The sequence below is a fragment of the Callorhinus ursinus genome, unplaced genomic scaffold (genome assembly GCF_003265705.2).
Source record: "Callorhinus ursinus isolate GAN/ISIS: 27379988/994484 unplaced genomic scaffold, GSC_fseal_2.0 scaffold49, whole genome shotgun sequence".
In the NCBI taxonomy this organism is placed as follows: Eukaryota; Metazoa; Chordata; class Mammalia; order Carnivora; family Otariidae; genus Callorhinus; species Callorhinus ursinus.
Window position 1 is genome coordinate 11,005,587 of NW_027397111.1, and position 22,742 is coordinate 11,028,328.

A 22,742-nucleotide genomic window follows, 5' to 3' on the forward strand; every position below is an offset into this window, starting at 1 on the left:
CCGTCTATCCTCCCGAATATCGCCTCGGATTCACTTCTCCGCACGCCCTACCTTCCAGTATGTGGTCGCTTCTCTGTTCAGAGAGTTGTTGCTACTCTCCTGTTTGATCTCCTGTTGAGTTCGTAGGTGTTCAGAATGGTTTGATCCCTATTCAGCTGAATTCCTGAGACCAGACGAAATCCAGGTCTCCTACTCCTCCGCCATCTTGCCTCTCCTCCTAGAACAAAATTTATAAGTTGGGAGTATACTTACTGGGATGAAGAATTTTCATAATATGTTATGAAATAAAATGAGAGTTACAAAAAATTCTCAGTATAACCACCTGATAAGACATGTCAGATACAGATCTTTTTTCTCCCCTTTATCTAGTTGGCTCTTTCTGTACTTTGATGTGACAATTTAAATGTCTCTTTCCCATCATAGAGTTGCCTACTCACCTTTTCTAGATTAAGTCCTTAATGAAATGCTTTCATTGCACCTACTATGTGACAGGTAATCACTCTGGAGTATGAGACACATCAGTAAACAAATAAGGTAAAGATCTGTGTTCAGGATAGTAAAATCCTAAAGAGCAGAGCTGGGGAGGACATCCAATAACCATTAACATCATCACTAGGTAAGATGTATTATAAAATAGAAAGGACTATGTGCTATGAAAAAAATGAGAGCAGGATAAGGAAAATTGGGAGTACTAAGACAGGACTTCCAAACATGGTGTTAAGGTGGGTGTACCTTTGATGTGATTGCACTTGAACAAGAAATTGATATTTCTATTCATGGTGGGAGAAGGTCCAGAAGTTACAATGTTAAGTATTTAATCACTAAAATTTATCCTCAGGCCCTTTGTAGTAGTCATCTACCAGGGTAAATTAGAAAAAAAGGCAATAATAGTGTTTGCTCATGAGACTACTATGAGGGACCTTGAAGAATCTGATGTCAAACTTCTGTGCTTTAATAAGCTATGAGAAAAATCCCTTGAAGTGGTGCAGGGTCATCAGGGAGGGGACTTTTCACCACCCCAGTCATAAAGAGTGGGCCACAAACCCTTATGTTTTTAATCTCTTAGAGAAACCATGCAGTGTATTATAGACATTATAATCAAAGACTTTGGAACCAAACTGGCTGGGTCAAAATCGATGCTCTATCATTCACTGGATATGTGACTTTCATTTAGTCATTAACTTCTCTGTACCTCAGTTTGCTTGTCTGAAAACTGGGCATAAAATAGCATCATCCTCATAGTTATTTTTAGGCTCGAATAAGTATACAATTCTTGGAGAAGTACCTGGAAAATAAATGTGCTGTGTATGCTTCTTGTTGTTACTATTATTTTCTGGAAAACCATGTTCTGTGGAGGCAAGCTGCTGATCCTTTGACAGAAAGTTACTCAGGGGGAATACACAAGGAAATCTCCCCTTTGCCGATAACGATTCAAAGGTTGAGAAGCTGAGGTGGGATGCTGGAGAAGTGAGCAGGAACTGAGAAAATTGAGTTTCTAAGGATACGAGAAGAAAGACGGAGAAGGAAGAAGGAGAGGGGGCCAGGCTTCAGGGGCAGAGGATATGCTGGAGATCTGAAGAGTCCAGGCAGGTGACAAATGGGGCTGCAGCTACTTTTGGGTCAAGGTCAATTCTAAGAACTTTGTATCTCTCAAAGTCCAAGAGCAGAAGTCGGCGTGCCTGTGGTCATGCGGACACTCACAGACAGGGAACTTCCAGGTACGACCTCCATCTATCATTCTGAGTCTTCTGTTCTTCCCCCTTTCTATTTTATCTCCAGTCTCTCTAAAGCATTTCTAGGCTCAAACTGGCTATGCTTTGGTGAATATTTTGCATATATTGTTTCATTTTTTAAAACAATAATCCCCATCCACCCTTTCTCTCTCTTTTTCTTTAAGATTTTGTTTATTTATTTGACAGAGAAAGAGAGAGAGAGGGAACACAAGCAGGGGGAGCAGGAGAGAGAGAAGCAGGCTTCCCCGCTGAGCAGGGAACCTGATGTGGGGCTCGATCCCAGGACCCTGGCATCATGACCTGAGCCGAAGGCAGATGCTTAACTGACTGAGCCACCCAGGCACCACTCCACCCTTTCTCTTAAAATACTTATACACATATCAAGATTCATCTCATCTACTACCTTCTCTGTAAAATCTTTACTTACCACCACCAATGGCCATTGATAATCATTTAGTTTTCATGAATTTTGTAATAATTTTTTGTACAATGACTCTCTTACCATTTTATAATAATGATTCCATTGTATTTTATATCTTCTACTAAACTAGAAATTCATTAGTGTGCTTGTAATCACTTCTGTTTTTCAGTGCATAACATGGAATCAGTCACATAGAAGGTATCCAGAAAACTCATTGATGACATGTTTGGGAGATGAAATAAAACTGATTTTCTACTACCTATATAATTGGAAAGATTTCTCCTCAAACTATGACGTTCAGAATGAATCAGAGTTGAAACATATAGGTTATAATAATAACAATAATCTCAGCTATAATTTATTAAGTGGTTAGTAAGTATTAGAAATTATGTTTTGTGCTTCTACTTTTTTTTTTTTTGCATTAGAGCATTTAATCAACCAGATAAATCTTTGTGGTATGTTTTTCCCACATTTGATAAAAAGTATAGAAGCTGAAATTTAAACATTTTTTTTTAAGATTTTGTTTATTTATTTGTCAGAGAGAGAGAGCACAAGCAGGGGGAGTGGCAGGCAGAGGGAGAAGCAGGCTCCCTGCTGAGCAGAGAGCCTGATGTGGGGCTCAATCCCAGGACCCCGCAGGCACCCCTGTAGGTACATTTTAAGTGGAGGTCCCAAACTGATGAAATGGGAAAAAGTAATTCCTAGACATGTCCTGAATAAAATGTAGAGTATCTTTTAAAAAAACATTTGGGCAATAATCAAAATCAGGAGATCTCAGAAAACATCTAAATCTAGCTTGTCTTTAAACATGCTGGAGGTTATTGCAACACTGGGCCCACATTATGCATGGCAGTAATGTGCTTGATTGGTGTAAATTTGTTCTTTATGGAGAGCACATCCTTGCTCCCCATCACTATAGTCTCTTCTTCTCAGACACAGTGCATACATCGACACCAGGCCTGCATCCCTCATTTTATTACCCGCCTGTTCTCACTAGACATAGAAATCTATAAACCCTATGTAAAACATGACACCTGTATGCACTGGGTATATTACTTTTTTATTCTGCTTTATTCTCTTCTTTGGCAGATCTTTACACAGAAGAAACATTTCATAATATATGCCTACAAAGGCTTCCAAAAATCTACATATTAGAGGGACTTGTGTGTTTAATACTGTTTGACTCACAGCATTTACAAATGTCTTCTCCACTCTCTTGAAACCCCCCTCCCCCCTTAACAAGATGTCTATTTTATGATTTGTTTGTCTTGGATAAAGACAACCTGTCTCCGAGTAAAAATTTGATCACGCCTTCCTGGATCTGCTTGGTCTTGACTCCATAAACAATGGGGTTCATTGTAGGAGGCAGTAGCAGGTAACTGTTGGCTACAGTGATGTGTATGTGGTGGGGGATACTGCGTCCTCCAAAACAGTGGGCAAAAAATGTGAAAAAGGCTGGAACACAGGTGATCACAATGGCACAGACATGAGATGTACAGGTGCTGAAGGCTTTGTGATGAGCATCTGCAGAAGACAGGCTCACTACTGCCCTCGATATCATAGTGTAAGACACACAAATACAGCAGATATCAAGCACACCAATGAGGAGAGCCACCATCAGACCATAGATAGCATTGACCTTGAAGTTGCCACAGGACACCTTGGCCACAGACATGTGGTCACAGTAGGTATGGGGAATGAAGTTGCCCTGGCAATAGGGCAGACGCTTCGTGAGGAAGGTGAATGGGAGGATGAGCAGCACACCCCTCAGGAAGATGGCAAGACCAGCCTTGGTGATGACAGGGTTGGTGAAGATGGTGGAATAATGTAAGGGGTAACAGATGGCCACATAGCGGTCCAGGGCCATGAGCATGAGCACCCCAGACTCCATCCCAGTCAGCATGTGGACAAAAAACATCTGAGCCAGGCAGGCATTGAAGTCAACCTCCTTGAAGTTGAACCAGAATATGCACAGCATATTGGGTACAGTGGTGGTGCACAGGGTGACATCTGTGAAGGAGAGCAGGGCCAAGAAGTAGTACATGGGCTGGTGCAGGGCCTCCTCATGGCCAATGAGGTAGATAAGCCCACAGTTCCCCAGGACAGCGATGATGTACATGAAGCAGAATGGCAGGGCGATCCAGGTGTGTGCAGCTTCCAGCCCAGGGACACCATTCAAGATATAGAATCCTGGGGTCAGGCTGGAGCTGTTTTCCCCACACATAATGGCTGATAGGAGGTAGACATTTTACATCCTTTATCAGTAATTGCTTTCTACTAGAGAAAAGTGGGGTTAGAAACCAGACGAGAGAGTGGTTTGGACAAAAATACCCACAAATGCCATGAACCTTGTCATGGTAAGACACTGTTTTTCCTCTTACTCTAGCAAGAGAGTCTTTGAACTATAGTATCTAAAAATAATTAAACAGTACTACTCGATGTCTCATTGGATAGTTTGTCTAAGTATCTAAAAATAATTAAACAGTACTACTCGGTGTCTCATTGGATAGTTTGTCCTCATTTTCTAGACCTCTCCCCAGCACACCTCGTCTATTCCACCACATTCCAGTAAAAAGCTGTGAACTGGACTATAATTATCTCTTCCTCCCAATAAGCCACTTCTATTCTCTCCTCTTGGATTCTTCCTGAGTCTTGTCACTAAAATCATGTATGTATATTTAGAGGCTCACCCTAATCTGACTAGTCCTTATCAGTAGGACTTTTGTCCTGCCTTGAAGATTATGAAGAAACCTAATAATCCATGTAAAATTTGCCAGTAATGTTCCATATAACTTGCTTAAGATAATACATTGTAGATGTTCAATAAAATATATGTGATTAAGTGAATGTTTGAATTAGTAAGGACTTAGTATTTGACATCAATATCATGCTTTTTTACACTATGAAATTTTAAAGGAATATCTTGAGAAGAAAAAATGTATTTATACTTCTAAATTATTAGCAAGTTTTATGGAATTTTAGTAAAAATTTTATTAAAGGGGTGAATTCAATCAGATATAGCATCCTTTCTATTTGGCTTCTCTGCTTTTCCACTTTTTTTTATTATTTCCCTATCCATTTTCAATACAAGATTTGCATTTAAGAAGCCCTTGAAGTTCTAAGATTACTAATTGTCTATAATGTTTCAATTTAAATAATATTACTTTTGTTATAACTGGACAGGTTATTAGTACAAAAGATAATACCATATTTTTGGATTGCAATTTCTTGTAAAGATAGTAGAAAGAACTGAATGATGACTGAAGGAATTTACAGATTCAGGGATGTTTGAGAAAGGTTGAAGTCACCAAACAGTTAAAATATTTTTTTTTCAATTGAGAAAAATAAAATTGTCCTTAAGCTCTGGATGGGCTTTCCATGCAGCAATGTCAATGCCAAACATTCCCACCATCTAGCAGAACTACATAGATACTTGCAGTGTGACGACATGTATTACATGGCTATGAAGGCACCAGACATAGATTTCTGTGACCTAAATAATCTGGAAATCACTGTTTCTGGCCAAGGTACATAGAAGTCACCAGGAAAAGAAGATACAAAAGAATACAAGTTACACAGGCTCATGGTCTCTGGTTCCTAAGGTGATTGCCTCTCATGAAAATAAATGTCTTATGAGAGAGTTCTCCCAGACCTCTCCAGAAATGTCCCCACACGGAGGAACCATTATTTCATAGTCCCAGACCAGAGAAATGTAAAGATTATAGTCTCCGGTGTCCACCATCTTTTATGTGAATGCCACAGTGAAATGAATGGGTGACTGGAAAGTGAGACTAAGTCCATCCAGAAAGAAAGAGACCCATTACCTCTGCAGAAGTGAAAGGGAAAGAGAAATACATTGCCTCTTGCTAATATTGCCTTTTTTTCTTTTTAAAGATTTATTTATTTATTTGAGAGAGAGAGTGTGTCAATGGGGGGGAGGGGCAAGGAAAGAGGGGAGAGAGAATCCTCAAGCAGACTCCCCACTCAGGGTAGAACCCCATGCGGGGCTTGATCCCAGGACCCTGAGATCATGACCTCAGCCAAAATCAAGAGCAGGTTGCTTAACTGACTGAGCCATCCAGGTGCCCCAAAACAATTTTGATTAAGTCATCATTTGTCCCCCATCTAAAATTTTTTATAGACCTATCTGATTAGTGACATCACACTTGGGAACATGGGGAAATGTTTAAACCAGAGAGAAGAGTTTTCTCAGAAATCCTGCTATGTAAGACATGCATTGTCATTGCTATATGCTTAACAAAAATCAAGTCAGCATGGTGACAATTATATTAAAAAAAGAAATCTCAATCCAAAATTGCACCCCATATGGGCTCTAATTGCTAATGGCTTCATTTGCCAACACCAGAAGTGTTCAATTGCTTGTTTTGCCTTCTTTCCACCATCCCAAGTTTAAGCACCCGGGATTGACTGGATTTCAAAAACATTTCTGTGTCTTATGTTTTTATTCATCAATAAGCATCTACTTTTCTATCCTTATTTACAATTGATCTTTTTCTTTCTTCTGATACATTGACTTTATTTCTTTATACCATATACATTTTCTAGGTACTTTAAATCCTTTTTGGAACAATGCAGAAATTATTTGGTAAACTTATTAGGGTATATATATAATATATATTTTCCTGTCTTTTGTTCTTTTCCTCTTTCTATGACTCAACATTTCCTTAGTCTTGATTTCTTGATCTGATCATCACTATAACCTATAATTTGAATAAAAAAATCTAGGTACTGGTCCCAATTTTATACTTAGCAGCTATAATACCAGTAAGTTCCTTAATTAAACTTGCTTTAAATGAAGACTATGCTTACAACAGAAACAATGTGACACATAGATAAAATCATAAATATGAAAGATCCCAACATAATACTTGATATATAGAATATACTCAGTAAATGTTAATATTGCCTTTTTCAAAAACCATCTGCATATTCTAGACCATTGTATTCTTAGCCATCAATATTCTTACTTTTCCTAAAATAACTATTTTTTTAAATTGCCCAAACTCACCTCAGTGTTAGGCACAGTTCTATTCATGGTTGAGAATACTTAAGAGTTCTTCAAAATCTGGGATGGCATCTTCTTACATAGGATTTTAGTTTCCCTGGAGAATCTCCAGCAGGATGCCCCAGATGGATTAAGTCTCCAGAATTAGATGTCTCAGAGGGATTCTCATGGAAAGAGAATAAACTTTCAGCCTGGTGGTAACAGATCTATATTTAGAAGTTTTGAGTAAACTTAGTGCCTTTTTCCAAGTGGGAAATGTGACCACCCAGCCCGGTGGAGATGAACATCATGTAAATTTTTTTTCTCTTATTACATAAGAAATACATCCTTAATGTGGAAAATTGAAAACTGCAGAAAAGTATAAAAAAGTTGTAAATCCAATACAGAGGAATAACCGCTCTCAAAAAATTTTCTGTACTTCATTTACTCATTTTATAATTATTATGTGTAATATTCTGTTTTTATATAAATTTCAGAGTATATGGGGTTTTGAATACTGTTTTTCTTCTCTACCTAATATTATTTTTTCCTTCCTAATATTATTTTGAACATTTTCTTATGTTATTCTGTGTACCTTGAAATCAAATTTTTCAGTAGCTAAACTTCTTTCACCCAAAAGCTATACCAAATTTAATTAAGCATTTAATTACTCTTGAATATTTAAATTATTTCCTAATTTTTTCTATCAAAAATAATTCTTCTATAGATATGTAATCCATTCTGCATTACCGATTTTAGGGGGCTCCTAAGTGGCTCAGTTGGTTAGGTGTCTGACTTCAGCTCCGGGCATGATCAGGCTCCCTGCTTGGTGGGGAGTCTGCTTCGCCCTCTGCCCCTCCCCCACTCGTGTTTTTTTTCTCTCTCTCCCTGTCTCGCTCTCTTAAATAAATAAATAAAATCTTTTTAAAAAGATAATAAGAAATAGGATTGTTAATTTTGTGGGATCAAAAGGCCTGGACAATTTTAATTATATTTATTAATGCTGAAAAAAATCATCTCCATAAAATTGTGTTGATTTTCATTTCCATACAGCATTAGCGGGCTGCCCCTCTATAAGTATTGGTTATTATATGTTCTCTTTTCCCCAGCTGGACTGGTGAGAATACCTCTCTTTGGTATTTTAGCTTCAATTAAAATTAACTTCATTTGTAGTGATTATGAACTTTTTTTCAAGTGGTTTGGTCAGTTGTTTTATTCATATTTTGATTATTCATTCACCTCTTTATCCATTTTTTTCTCTAAGATTTTATTATTTTATTTTGAGAGAGACAGGGAGAGACACAGAGAGAGAATGAACAAGGGAGAGGGGCAAAGGGAGAGGGAGAAAGAGAATCCCAGGTAGACTCCATGCTGAGCATGGAGCCAGCCTGGCTTGATCTCCTGACCCTAAGATCATGCCTGGAACCAAAACCAAGAGTTTGACACTCAACAAACTGAGCCACCCAGTGCCCCATACTCCTTATCCATTTTTAGTGGAGGTGTTAGTCTGTATTTTATTGCTTGCTGGGCACCTTCAATACTGAAATACAAACCCATTTGCTGTCATAGTTTGCAAACATTTTTCCAAGAAAGTTTTTGACCTTAAATTTTATTTTGTGGTTGACAGAGATTGAATTGTTTTCCTTTTCCTCTCTATTATTGAAGAAAAATCTTTCCATACTTCAGCCCTTCCATTGGAAATGACATACAGTAGAAAATAAAGTTGCACTACTCCACAAACTCACTCTCACCTAACCCTTCAAGTAAATGGAATTAGAGCCTAAATTCTGGTTTTATGATTTCGAGATATATTTCCAGAAGTTTTTTTATATTAAGCCTTTAATAAAATTTTAATGTCTTAACTGTGGTGTTGATGTTGTTTTGTTTAGCTTTTTGCATTAGCCATATTGCTAGAAAAGAGTACCATAGTTCTCCCCCTTTTCTGCAGTTTTGCTTTCTGCTATTTCAGTTACTCGTCAGCTGTGATCCAGAGGCAGATGATCCTCAGAAGGTCAGTAGTAGCCTAACAGTGCATCATGGTGCATTTTGTCATCTCACATCATCACAAGAAGGGTGAGTACAGAACAATAAGACATTTTGAGAGAGAGAGAGACCACATTCACGTAACTTTTATTACTGTATATTGTTATAATTGTTCTAGATAATTATTATTGTTGTTAATCTATTACTGTGTTTAATTTATAAATTAAACTTTATCATAGGTATGCATGTATAGGAAAAAAAAACATAATATATATACGGTTTGGTACTATCCATGGTTTCAGGCATCCACTGGGGGGTCTTGGAACATATCCCCGTGTGGATAAGGGGGGACCACTGTAAGAGACTTTCAAATTCACTACTTGGAAAGACAACTTTCAATTAAATGAAAAAATTTGGTTTTGTAAAAAAACAATGGAATACACATAAAATTATTTTGATACAATTTAAATAAATGCAACTATATATATTCCAAAATTACAAATGGGTCTCAGTATAAATCCTCTCCTTTTAGATTTGAAATTTAGAGAAATAAGAATTGGTATGAATGTTAGTTAACTATATAGTAGGGGTTCTTAACTTGGAGACTATGGTCCCCAAACTGGTTATACTAAACTGCATCAAGACCTTCTAGGGGATTTTTTAAAAAGAAAGATAATAGGGTGTCCTACAATCTATCACTTTTGCTCATAAATATTTACATTGAGTTTAGGAATTGACAGAGCTAAGCATTCTTAATAAAGTTATTTTTTATTTCCATTTTTTTATGAATTTCATTTTTACATTTAATTATACGCATCAGAAGTAGAAGTTATGAGGCCAAGATTTAACATATCTATTACAAATATTTTTAATATATTTCCTATATGTTTAGCCACTCTTGCCAATAGTTTATTTTGAAAAAAAAAATTCCTCAACTTTCTGCATTGCAGAAAAAATTGTTATTGGGAAGCCTCTTTCATTCCCCTGTTTAGGACTTTTGTTCTCTCTTGTTTTTGCCTTGGAGTCTAAAGATGACTCCACGAAGTCATTTGACTTCCTAGACATATGGCTTTATTTTGTATGAAACAAACAAAAGCAATAACCAAACAACAGAAAGGTAATGCATTAGATTTTTAAAAAATTTTTATATGCTATAAACTCATAAAGAACTGGCCTCTGCTTTAAGCCCACTTACTCTTGTTTCCAGTCCCTTGAGTGTGGTCTGTAGTTCCCTTCAGACCTTCATGCAGGCCATTTCCTCTTCCTGGATCAGTTGTTACCTCTTATCCTCACTCCCCCTAATTACCACTAGGTGATCCTTCAGCATCAGCTTCAATGCTAATTTCTTCTGGAAACCTGTTTGTAATTTTTGCTGGAGAAAACTTCATTGTACCTATAAAATTTAATTATGCAAATTGTATTTTTGCTTTATTTGATTTTTCCTTTATCTTATTCACATATCTTTCCATCTTGTCCTAATTTCATTTTAAAACTTGGGTTTTGCAATGACATATTTTTTTTTTTTTAAGTAGGCTCTTTGCTGAGCACAGGGTCTAAGGTGGGGTTTGAACTCATGACCATGAGCTCAAGACTTTAGCTGAGATCAAGTGTCAACTGACTGAGCTACCTAGGCGCCCCATGCAATGGCCTATTCTTAACTCTTCCATTCCTTCCTCTCCAGTGCAGTGCTGAGACACATAGGAGGCAGGGAAATTGACATGAAAATGTCAACAATTTTATTATGTACATAACTGGAGGTTTTCCTTTTCAGAGGCATGAGGTTTAGAATGAAAAGTTAAGATGTTCGTCAAAATGGAATCCCTATACTTGAAGTAATAATAAGAGGAGACTAACTGTCCCCCTCCTCCAAACCTCTCCTTTTCCTTTCCTTAAGATTATTGTTATCTGTTCCTTCTCATACCATGTTTTCCCGTACAATATTCAGATTATGATAACCTCTCCTCCATTTCCTTCTCTTCCTATCTTTCTTTCTCCTTTTCTTCTTTCTTCTTGATTTTCCTCTTTTATGAACCCAAAATTCCAGCTTTCACTGCAACCAGAGTTCTTAACACTACAGCAGGTTGCAGTATTTTACCCTTGAGAATTATCTTTAGCAAAATGCCCCCCTCCACATCTGCAACTTTTCCTCTGCAACCATCCAGCATCACTTTGCACCCTCAATACTGTGCACACTAGTCTACAAACTCTTTATGCCTTATTGTTATCCAAAGGTTTCGGCTCTGTTCGGGTGCATGAGTATGGCATTGCCTGGGTAAAGCAATCTTTGCCTTGATTATTTAACATAGATAGATAGATGTGCATACTTGTTTAGTTTCTACAGATATTTTTTGCTCCAAAAGAATCAGGGAGAAATCCCAGACCAATATCGAACCTCTTTCCGAATGACTTCGACTCCTTATCTCAAATATAGAAATGTTAAATTCAAAGTTCTCATGTATAATCATGCCACAAAATAATTAAGCTAATCTTGTGCAATCGTGTTCATTTTTCAGACTTTTCATAAAACTGCTTTGAAAATAGTTTTAAGTTATTTTGAAACACAAGCTATGTCTTCAGTATTTTTCATTTCAAGGAAAAGTAAATTTGTCGTTCATTGATACTGAGAGACAGAACTCACGGAAAGAGTGAGATAAGATTCCAGTTATGCTTTGGCTTAATTTTACCAGTTCAATAAAAGAGAAACATGACTGTTAGTGGAGTCTTATGGAGGGTCATGTGGAATGCTCACTGTACTTTGTGTCCCCCCATCTGTAGAGTTTGTTTCATCAATCCTTGTCTTTATCTCTGTACATCTGCACATATGGCCAGTCTGAAATGGTTGGCCAAATCTGAAGAATCTCCAGAACAGGATAGTTTTCACTGTGTTATATAACCTTTAATTTCCTTATACTTCCTTTCCTTTGGGAATATATTTTTTTAAGATTTTATTTATTTACTTGACGGAGAGAGACAGCAAGAGAGGGAACACAAGCAAGGGGAGTGGGAGAGGGAGAAGCAGGCTTCCCGCCGAGCAGGGAGCCCGATGTGGGGCTCGATCCCAGGACCCTGGGATCATGACCTGAGCTGAAGGCAGACACTTAATGACTGAGCCACCCAGGCGCCCCTCCTTTGGGAATATTAATATCTCCTAGTTTGAAAAGGAATTTGATTTAACCAAATTGAAATCTACATGTGAGTACTTTATACCTGATACCTTGGTTCTAGAGCTAATCAAACTGTGTGAGGTTGATGTGGGAGGGCTGGGCCTTTCCACCAAGCCCATTGAGCTCTGCTCACAACTTGGTGTCTAGAGCAAGAGATGGAATTTGAAATGAAAATGTCTTCCACCATTTTCTTTTCTAGTCTTTTCCTCTCCTCTCCTCTCCTTTAGTCCTCTTCTCTCTCTCCCCGTGAATACTGAATAGAATTTCCTTCTATCAAGTCTACTTTGTAATTTAAAAAGGAAAATCTCAATTATTCTGGCCTGCTGGTTCTAACTCAGTTGTGAGTCTTAGTTTTTAGAGTCATGTTGCTGTTTCCATGAAATCCATTTTTGAGTTTGTAATGGGGAAGATGACATAAAATTAATTGGGGATTGTTACTCAAGTGCCTTAAATAAATGTTTTTATTACTTTTTCTTTCTTCAGATTTTTAAGTTTATGTTCTGGTTTTGCCTTGTTGCTATCGCTGGTGTTGCTCCCCACACCCTACTCCCCACAGCATAGGCCTATCAACATGATTGTATTTACATTTTAGTCTTAATATTCTCAGATTCATCCAGTCTGGCTGTTTGTGTAGCTCATAATCCTCTTCTATAAAATGAGGATAATTATAGCTATCCCATAGTTTTGACTTAAAAGTTCAATTTTATACTATATATGAATCTTTATTTTAATATTTGATTCTGTGATCTGTTTGCTAGTATTTTATTGCTAGTATTGCTAAAACAAAATTCTTTAATAAAATTTACAAAATCCAAAAACAGAATTCAAAGACATAGCAAATTTGTTGAGTATAAGTTCATAATTTACATTACATAGAGGTACTTTTATAATGTTAGTATTAAAAAGCCAGATTTTTATTCCAAATGTGAAATTATATTTCAAAAATATATGATGTGATTAAACATTTTACAATCATTTGACTATATATAATATTGAAATATAGTCTTCATATTAGCAGGTAATAAGAATATAATCTTAATATAATTAAGATTTTTACCTAACTATCTACTTGTATCCATTTCCTGGTCACATTCTATTATTCTTGTGTTATGCTCTTATTTTTTTTCATTTTTCATTCAGTCTTGCTGTTTCTGAATACCACATTTCTCATTCCACTTCTGTTACTTTTTTCTCTGTTATTTCCAGAAATTTAAATAAAGTACTCCTTTCTTCACTGTCTCTGGTCACTCAACTATTTCTCCCCCTGTATTAAAGTTAGGTAAAGCAGTCAAGCCCAGGCATCTTGATTGGAAGATTATATAGATTTTCTTTAAGTCTCCTTTCCTCTACTCATAAAACCTTTACTCAAATACCAGTCAAATATGTACACTGTGTTTTTCAAAATTCTGCTTGATATCAACTCCGAGGGGTACTTCCCAGATTATGATGAACTCCAGTGATCATATCTACTCCAGCTTCATTTGTATGTACATGTACAAGTAATTACCTGGGTAGAAAAATGTCAGAAATAAATGAGCAGACAAGGAGGATTTTTTTTCTTAAGTTTCACATAAATATGGAATAAAAAGGATGACAGGACCCATGGAATTCAGTACAAACATTCTGGGGAAGTGTTTCTGGCTTCCCTGCAACACCCGAGACAGTTTACAAAGGTGCCTTCCCCAATCTTCTGGAGTCTCTCAGCTATTTGACCTGCTTTGTTCTTTTCTACATACTCCCTCAGAGTGTCCTAGACCAAAGACCATTAATCATCAAGAGTTTACTTCAAATTTTATTTCTCCCGTTCTGTGAATTCATTTCACCAGGTCTCACTAAAGTTAAACTGTGTGGAAAATACAATTGTTCCCTGTCTATTTTTTTTCTATCAAATTAGAGGTCTCAGATTAAAATTTTTTGTGACTGTTTCATAAATATTATAATAGAATATTGACAGGTATTTTCTCCTGACCTCATGGTTATGAATTTTGCATCTATTCTTTTCCTCTATAACTTCTTTCTTTACCTTTATGCTACTTGCAGAATTACATACCATAAATTTAGCTCACACTCAAAATATCTTTCTCCCTAAAAACAATTTGATCACTCCTTCACAGATCTGCTTGGTCTTCACTTCACTCCATAGACAATTGGATTCAAGGCGGGAGGCAGCAACAGGTAGAGATTGGCTATAGAAATGTGAACATGGTGAAGTATGATGAGTCCCCCAAAACGATGAGTGAAGAAGTTGAAGAAGGCTGGGACATAGGTGATGACAATAGCACATATGTGTGATGTACTGTGCTGAAGGATTTCTGGCGAGCATCTGAAGATGACAGACTCACTACAGCAGAGATAATCATGGTGTAAGACACGAAGATACAGAACATATCAAATCCTCCAATCAATATGGCAGCTATGAGACCATAGATGGCATTAATCTTGATGTTGCCACAGGACAGTTTGGCCACAGAGATATGGTCACAGTAGGTGTGGTGGATGAGGTTGCCCCTGCAGTAGGGAAGACGCTTGATCAGGAAAACGAATGGGATCATGAGCAACATACTTTGACTGAAGGGGGCAAATCCAACCTTGGTAATGACAGTGTTCATGAGGATGGTAGAATAGCGTAGAGTGTAGCAAATGGCCACATAGTGATCCAGGGCCATAAGCATGAGCACGCCAGACTCCATACCTGCCAGCATGTGGATGAAAAACATGTGCACAAGGCAGGCATTAAAGTCAATCTCTTTGAGATTGAACCAAAAGATACATAACATATTAGGGACAAATGAAGTGCACCCACTAACATCTGTAAGAGACAGGAAGCTAGGAAGTAATACATGGGCCGATGCAGGCCCTCCTTATGGCTGATGAGGTAGATGAGCCCACAGTTCCTCATGACAATCATGATGTACATGAAGCAGGATGGCAGGGAGATCCAGATGTGTAAGGCTTCTAGTTCAGGAATCCCATTAAGGATGAAGTATCTTGGTGTCAGGCTGGAGCTGTAGGCTCCATGCATGATTGTCAGTTGCAAAGCGTGTTACTTCTGTACTGTAAAGACGTCCTACACAAGAAGAGAGTAGTGAGATTGATTTTAGTCAGAAACAAAAGATGAACAAGAATTTTGCATGATATAAATAATAAATTTAGGAGAAACATAATCTTTTTGTACTCACACTGTGTTATTTGATCCTACTGAGTAATCCTAGGCCTCTTCATGAAGCAAGAGAATGCTAACATAGTGCAAATATTATAACAGAGACCTGATCTCCTTTGGTTTTATACTGTAAACTCTATGTGTATGTGTTCATATTCTCAGGCCATGGTTTGATGGGTCAAAATTACATAATAAGTTACAACTTACAAATCATGGCCATGTTCATTTTGCACTAAATATCTAATTCTTGCTGGTAAACATGAAAGATTTTAGTATTTACATTTAACCAATGACATTGTTAAGCTCTATGTAGTGCTCACAGTTTCTATGTAGGTAAGCATATATATCAATAATCACAGTTATTTTAGTTTCTTTTGGTATATTATTTTTAGCCCCAAATAACTATGAAAATTCTATTGGATGGGGTGAAAGCTTTCTTTTTATGTATTTATTTATTTTTTATTATGTTATGTTAATCACCATACATTACATCATTAGTTTTTGATGTACTGTTCCATGATTCATTGTTTGCGTATAACACCCAGTGCTCCATGCAGTACATGCCCTCCTTAATACCCATCACCAGGCCAACCCATCCTCCCACTGCCCCCCCCCAGAACCCTCAGTTTGTTTCTCAGAGTCCATAGTCTCTCATGGTTCCTCTCCCCCTCCAATTTCCCCCCCTTCATTTTTCCCTTCCTGCTATCTTCTTCTTTTTTTAACATATAATGTATTATTTGTTTCAGAGGTACAGGTCTGTGACTCAACAGTCTTGCACAATTCACAGTGCTCACCATAGCACATACCCTCCCCAATGACTATCACCCAGCCACCCCATCCCTCCCATCCCCCACCACTCCAGCAACCCTCAATTTGTTTCCTGAGATTAAGAATTCCTCATTATCAGTGAGGTCATATGATACATGTCTTTCTCTGATTGACGTATTTCGCTCAGCATAATACCCTCCAGTTCCAACCACGTCGATGCAAATGGCAAGATTTCATGCCTTTTGATGGCTGCATAATATTCCATTGTATATAAATACCACATCTTCTTTATCCATTCATCTGTTGATGGACATCTTGGCTCCTTCCACAGTTTGGCTATTGTGGACATTGCTGCTATAAACATTGGGGTTCACATACCCCTTCAGATCCCTACATTTGTATCTTTGCTGTAAATACCCAGTAGTGCAATTGCTGGATCGTATGGTAGCTCTATTTTCAACTGTTTCAGGAACCTCCATACTGTTTTCCAGAGTGGCTGCAACCAGCTTGCATTCCCACCAACAGTGTAGGAGGGTTTCCCTTTCTCCACATCCCTGCCAACATCTGTCCTTTCCTGAGTTGTTAATTATAGCCATTCTGACTGGTGGGAGGTGGTACCTCATTGAGGTTTTGATTTGAATTTCCCTGAAGCTGAGCGATGTTGAGCACTTTTTCATGTGTCTGTTGGCCATTTGGATGTCTTCTTTGGAAAAATGTCTGTTCATGTCTTCTGCCCATTTCTTGATTGGATCATTTGTTGTTTGGGTGTTGAATTTAAGAAGTTCTTTATAGATTTTGGATACTAGCCCTTTATCTGATATGTCATTTGCAAATATCTTCTCCCATTCTGTCGGTTGTCTTTTGGTTTTGTGGACTGTTTCTTTTGCTGTGCAAAAGCTTTTTATCTTGATGAGGTCTCAATAGTTCATTTTTGCTCTTGCTGCCCTTGCCTCTGGCGATGTTTCTAGGAAGAAGTTGCTATGGCTGAGGTCGAAGAGGTTGCTGCCTGTGTTCTCCTTTAGGATTTTGATGGACTCCTGTCTCACACTGAGGTCTTTCAACCATTTGGAGTCTATTTTTGTGTGTGGTGTAAGGAAATGGTCCAGTGTTATTCTTCTGCATGTGGGTGTTCAATTTTCCCAACACCATTTGTTGAAAAGACTGTCTTTTTTCCATTGGAAAACCAGGGGAAAAGAAAGGGAAAGAAAGAAAAAAAAAAGGTAAAGATAAAAAAACCAAAAAACAAACAAACAAACAAACAAAAAAACAGAATATGATTAAATACGATCAGTCTGGTGCATAGATCAGTGCCACACACTAGATTTTGGGTGTATTTTGGTCTGTTAGAAAAAAGTGCTTCCCAATATTTTAAAGAAAGAAAAACTTATATATGTACAAAAATAAGGGTAAATACGATGAAGGGATGGAATATGACTGTAAAGATGAAAATTATAAAAGATTTTATAAAAGGAATTGATAAGAAGTTGGTTGAAAAAAGAAAGAAGAGGATTTAAGAAAAAAAAAAAAGGGAGAGAATGTGATCAGGCAGGAGACTAGAACAAAACCATACACTAGAGATTTAGGGTATATTTTGGTCTATTAGAAGAAACTATCCCAAAATTTTAAAGAACGAATATACATATGTGTGTATATATATATATACACACACACACACATATATACATATACACCAAAAATAAGGTTAACTACTATGAAGGGATAGAATATGACTCTCAAATGAAAAATAAAAAAAATAAAAAAGATTTTTTTAAAAAAGGGATTGATAAGATGTTGGTTGAAAAAGGGAAAAAAATTTAAAAAAAAGAAAATTAAAAACATTAACTTTGAAAGACTAAAGAATCTTGGGAAAAAAGCCATGAATTCTATGTGCAGTATTCCCCTAGCGCTGGAGCTCTGCCGTTCTCCTTGATAGGTAAACTTGGTCTTGGCTGGCAGCTCTTGCTGATCTTCTGGGGGAGGGGCCTGTTGCCCTGGTTCCCAAATGTCTTTGCTGGAGGAGGAATTGCCCCGCCTATGCTGGGTCGGGCTAAGTAACCTCAGGTTTGCTCTCAGGAGCTTTTGTTCCCTGCAAACTCTCCATACAGCTTTGGAGGATGAGAGTGAAAATGGCAGCCTCCCAATCTCCACCCCAGAGGAGCCAAGAACTGGGGCCCCCACTCCTCAGTGCGCCCCCAGAGAAAAGCAGTCAATCACTCCTGTCGCCCCGGTCTCCGGCCGCACTCCATGCTCACCTGGCCTGTGACCAAGCGTTTCTATCTCTGGCACCCGACCCCGTGTGGAGTCTCCAAACCCAGCAGATCCCTGCGGTGCACTCCCACGCCACTCCTCCCTGGGGAAGAAGGGGAGTCTAACCCGGATCTGCTGCTTATTGGGCCCCTGCTGGAAGAGCAGTGGCCTGACTGTGCTGCGGATCATGATTTATGGCAACCCCAAGCTGAGAGCCCACTCCTCAGTTCTGTCTCTGCAGCCACTTCCCTGCTCTGATACCTGGGAGCTCTGCTGCACTCAGGCATCCCCAGTCTTCCTGTGACCCTGAGGGTCCTGAGACCACACTGTCCCGCGAGGGTTCCACTCCCCGCTTAGCCACCAGAGCGACGTCCCTCAGAGGAGCAGACTTCTAAAAGTTCCGATTTTGTGCTCCGCGGCTCTATCACTTGCCAGAAGCGGCCGCCAGAGGCCCCCTCCCCCGCCATCTATCCTCCCGATCGCCTTGGGTTCACTTCTCCACACATCCTACCTTACAGTAAGTGGTCGCTTCTCTGTTCAGAGAGTTGCTGCTATTCTTTTCTTCGATCTCCTGTTGAGTTCGTAGGTGTTCAGAATGGTTTGATCTCTGTCTAACTGAATTCCTGGGACCAGACGAAATTTAGATCTCCTACTCCTCTGCCGTCTTGCCAAAATCTGAACTGATGGTTTGTGAAAGCAGTTTGCTCAACTGTAAATTGAGCAAACCATGGAAACATTAAGTAAACCATGGAAATTGTCACCACAACTTGGACCATAATAAGCAAAATATATAGTACTATCATAATTATTGTTAGTATTATTACATTATTTTGCTTTACAAAATAAATGAAACAGAACAATGTCTAGCCATCGCTTAAACCTCTAGTATCCTTACATCACACTCGGAGCAAAAGCCAGCATCTCTATATTTGTTTACAACATCCCGTACAATTAGAACTCTTTTGAATCTCTAAATGGTCTCCCATTGCTCGAACTCTGATCCTCTCAGTCTATCCATCCCTACTGGAGCTTTCCCAAACTCAGCAAGCATGAACACAGTCCAGGCATTTCCACTTGCCACTTTCACTGCCTGCTTCGTTGTTCCCCAGATAATACCATGGTGCATACGTTCAACAGTTTCAGGTCTGCACTCAGTGTCAGACCCAAAGTAAGGTTTTTCCTTACCTTAATTCAAAATTGCAAGCCCCAGACCTCTGCCAATCTTGGCATAACATCCTGCTTTCCAAATTTTCTTTACTCCACAGTAATTAGTATTGTCCTTAGTCCCTCCCTAGAATGTAAAATCTATATGCGCAGGAATTGCTGTTTTGTTCACTGCTGTGTCTCTTGCACTTAGCGTACTAACTGGCACAAGGAAAGAGTCTTAGAATGAATGAATGAATGAATGAATGAATGAATTTCAAAATTTCCTTTTTGTTTGGTCTTCCTGCTTAGATATAAATACCTTAACAAATTAGAGTGCATATTGAAAAATGAGAGTATTTGGAGGATAGGTAAAATGGTTTCAAGATATCTAGAATCTTAAAGGGTTTTTTGTTTGTTCGTTAGTGATATTGGAGATAATTAAAACTGGCATGAGTACATGGAGTACAGGCAAGTAATTGCCTTTTGTATTATTTTGCACACTTTAATCACACATATGATGAATAAGATAAGTTATAGGAAAGTAGTTTGGGATCAAGTATTATTATTCATTCATGCAGACAGAGATCTCTAGTAAGATAACAAAATTACTGTCATCAGATGTATTCAGGCAAAGGGGGAATAACATGTATCATGAATGCTGTCATCAGGAAGGTGGGGTACATGGTCACTGGAATTCCTTTCAACTTTTGCGCTGATTCATTTTCATTCGTAGAGGTCTTACCACTTCCTAAGGAAGACTCTTCCATCTACAAAGAGAAGAATTTTTCTGTTATTGTGCAAACATTTGCTTGCCTATAACATTATCTCTTTGGTCCTTGGCACATCGGCACTAGGGTGCTATTAACTACACTCAATTTTTTCCCCAATTCTCCCTCTTCCAGGCAGTTTGTGAATCCCTTCAGAAGTTGAAAGAATGAGATAATTTAGTCCTTCACATTCAGCCACCCTCTGACTCGAATCCCTGCTATTTAGTTACAGATTTTCTGTGCATCTTATGTATTTTTTTCATCTGAATTGCCCAAACTCACCCTGATGCCTGATGTTTTTAAATCTCCACTCATGACTGGTATTGCTCAGGAATTTGTACAGCATTGGTTAGGAACCCTCAATACTTAATGGCTTCTCTGGGGATTTTACAAGTGTCTTTTGACACTTCACAAATAGATGTCCCATAGGTCTCTGGTGGGACAGGAGGTAAATTTAGCTTTGTTGAAACAAGATCTATGCAGATTTCCCCTGTTATCTGAAAACAGAGTGTTCCTATGAAATGGCATAAAGCAAAAAGGCAATTACTATTATTTATATAGAAAATTTTCTGAATATTTCCAGACCCCAAAATAACCCCTCTTGGGCTTTTCTGATACTTTAAGGTACATCTGTTAATGGATGCACAAAATAAATGGAGATAAAGCATAGATGCTCAAGACACAGTTCAAAGCCACGAGGGCTTGATGCTGAGATGCTGAGATGCTGAGTGTGGTTCCTGGGGAAGGAGCCTGGTGGCGTGCTCTGGTTGCTCAGGTGTGCACTGCCTCTGTAACACCTCATTGCACAACAAACACTGACCACTAGTTTCGCTTTTAGCCTTTTTTTTTTTGTACAAGGGAAAATCTTCCATTTCTTGCATTTAGAAAAAAAAAGTACTAATATATGTCTTTGGTAAAAGTAAAGTGATATAAGAAAAACTCTCAAAAAGTGGGGGATACCTGGTATTTAGACTATATTTGAGCCAGGAGAAAAATCCTCAATAGTTACCTTCAAATTTCAACAACTTTTCTCTGACGGAATATATGAGCTGTCTGGTATAAATCTAGAACTATTTCTAACTTCCCAGAGTGCAATTCTAGCTTCAAAACTTAAACATGCACCTATTATATGACTCAACAGTTCCACTCCTGGATATTTCCATAAGAAATCTGAAAATATATGTCTATACAAAGACTTGCCCATGAATTTCTAGAGCAGGTTTACTCAAAATAGCCCCAAACAGCAAACAAATGTCCAATAATACATGTGAGTGAATAAATGAATTGTAATAAATCCATGCAATGATATACAAGAAACAAATTAAAAAGAATAAACCACCAATACTCACAAAGCTGGAAGCATCACACTCACTGATTATGTCACAAAACATAGTACTCAAAACAGTATGGTATTGACATAAAAACAGAATAGACCAATGGGACAGAATCAAGAACCCTAGACCACTATCTTACACCATTTGCAAAAATGAACTCAAAATGAATTAAAGACTTAAATGGAAGACGTGAAGCCATAAAACTTCTAGAAGAAAAACTGGGGGGCAGTCTCCTTGGTTTTAGTCTTAGCAGTGATTTTTTTTTTTGATATGACAACAAAGGCACTAGAACAAAAGCAAAAATCAAGTGAGATTGCATCAAACTAAAAAATTCTGCTCAGCCGAAGAAACCATCAACAAATTGAAAAGGTGACCTGAAGACTGGAAGAAGGTATTTGTAAACCCTATATCTGGTAAGGGATTAATATCCAAAATAAATAAGCAATTTGTATAATTCAGTAGCAAGACAAAACAAAACAAAACAAAACCCTGATGATTTTATTAAAAATGTGCAGAGGATTTAAATAGATATTTTTAAAAAGAAGACATACAAATGGCCAATAAGAACACAAAAAGGTGCTTTACATCACCAATCATCAAGGAAATGTAAATCAAAACCACAAGGAGATCACCTTAAATCTGTTAGCATGGCTATTATAAAAACAAAAACAGTAGATAATAAATGTTGGAGAGGATGTGGAGAAAAGGGAACTCTGGTGCACTGTGGGTGAGAATGCAAACTGGTGCAGCCACTGTGGAAAACAGCACAGAGTTACCTCAAAAAATTACAAATAGAAATACCATATGCTCCAGAAATCTCACTTCCAGGTATATGTCTGAAGAGATAAAATCATTATTTCAAAGCCATATCTGCACTTCCATGTTCATTGCAGCCTTATCACAACAGGCCAGGACATGGAAACAACTAAAGTTTCTATAGATGGATGACTGGATAAAGAAAATGTGGTATATATATTCAACAGAATATTATTCACCCATATGAAAGAGGGAAAT

General features: G+C 37.9%; 1 protein-coding gene and 1 pseudogene across 1 annotated transcript; both read right to left on the reverse strand.

Annotated features, from left to right (window-relative positions):
- Positions 1-3,406: 3,406 nt before the first annotated feature.
- Positions 3,407-4,378, reverse strand: LOC112806273 (olfactory receptor 52N2). The gene has a single exon (XM_025848578.2). It carries the CDS (start codon positions 4,376-4,378, stop codon positions 3,407-3,409), a length of 972 nt encoding a protein of 323 aa, XP_025704363.2.
- Positions 4,379-14,433: 10,055 nt separating this feature from the next.
- LOC112806142 (olfactory receptor 52N2-like) lies at positions 14,434-15,328 on the reverse strand (annotated as a pseudogene).
- Between the last annotated feature and the right edge of the window lie 7,414 nt (positions 15,329-22,742).

Excerpts from the sequence above, each read along its gene's own strand:
- LOC112806273 (XM_025848578.2), bottom strand. The coding sequence starts at position 4,378 with ATGTGTGGGGAAAACAGCTCCAGCCTGACCCCAGGATTCTATATCTTG.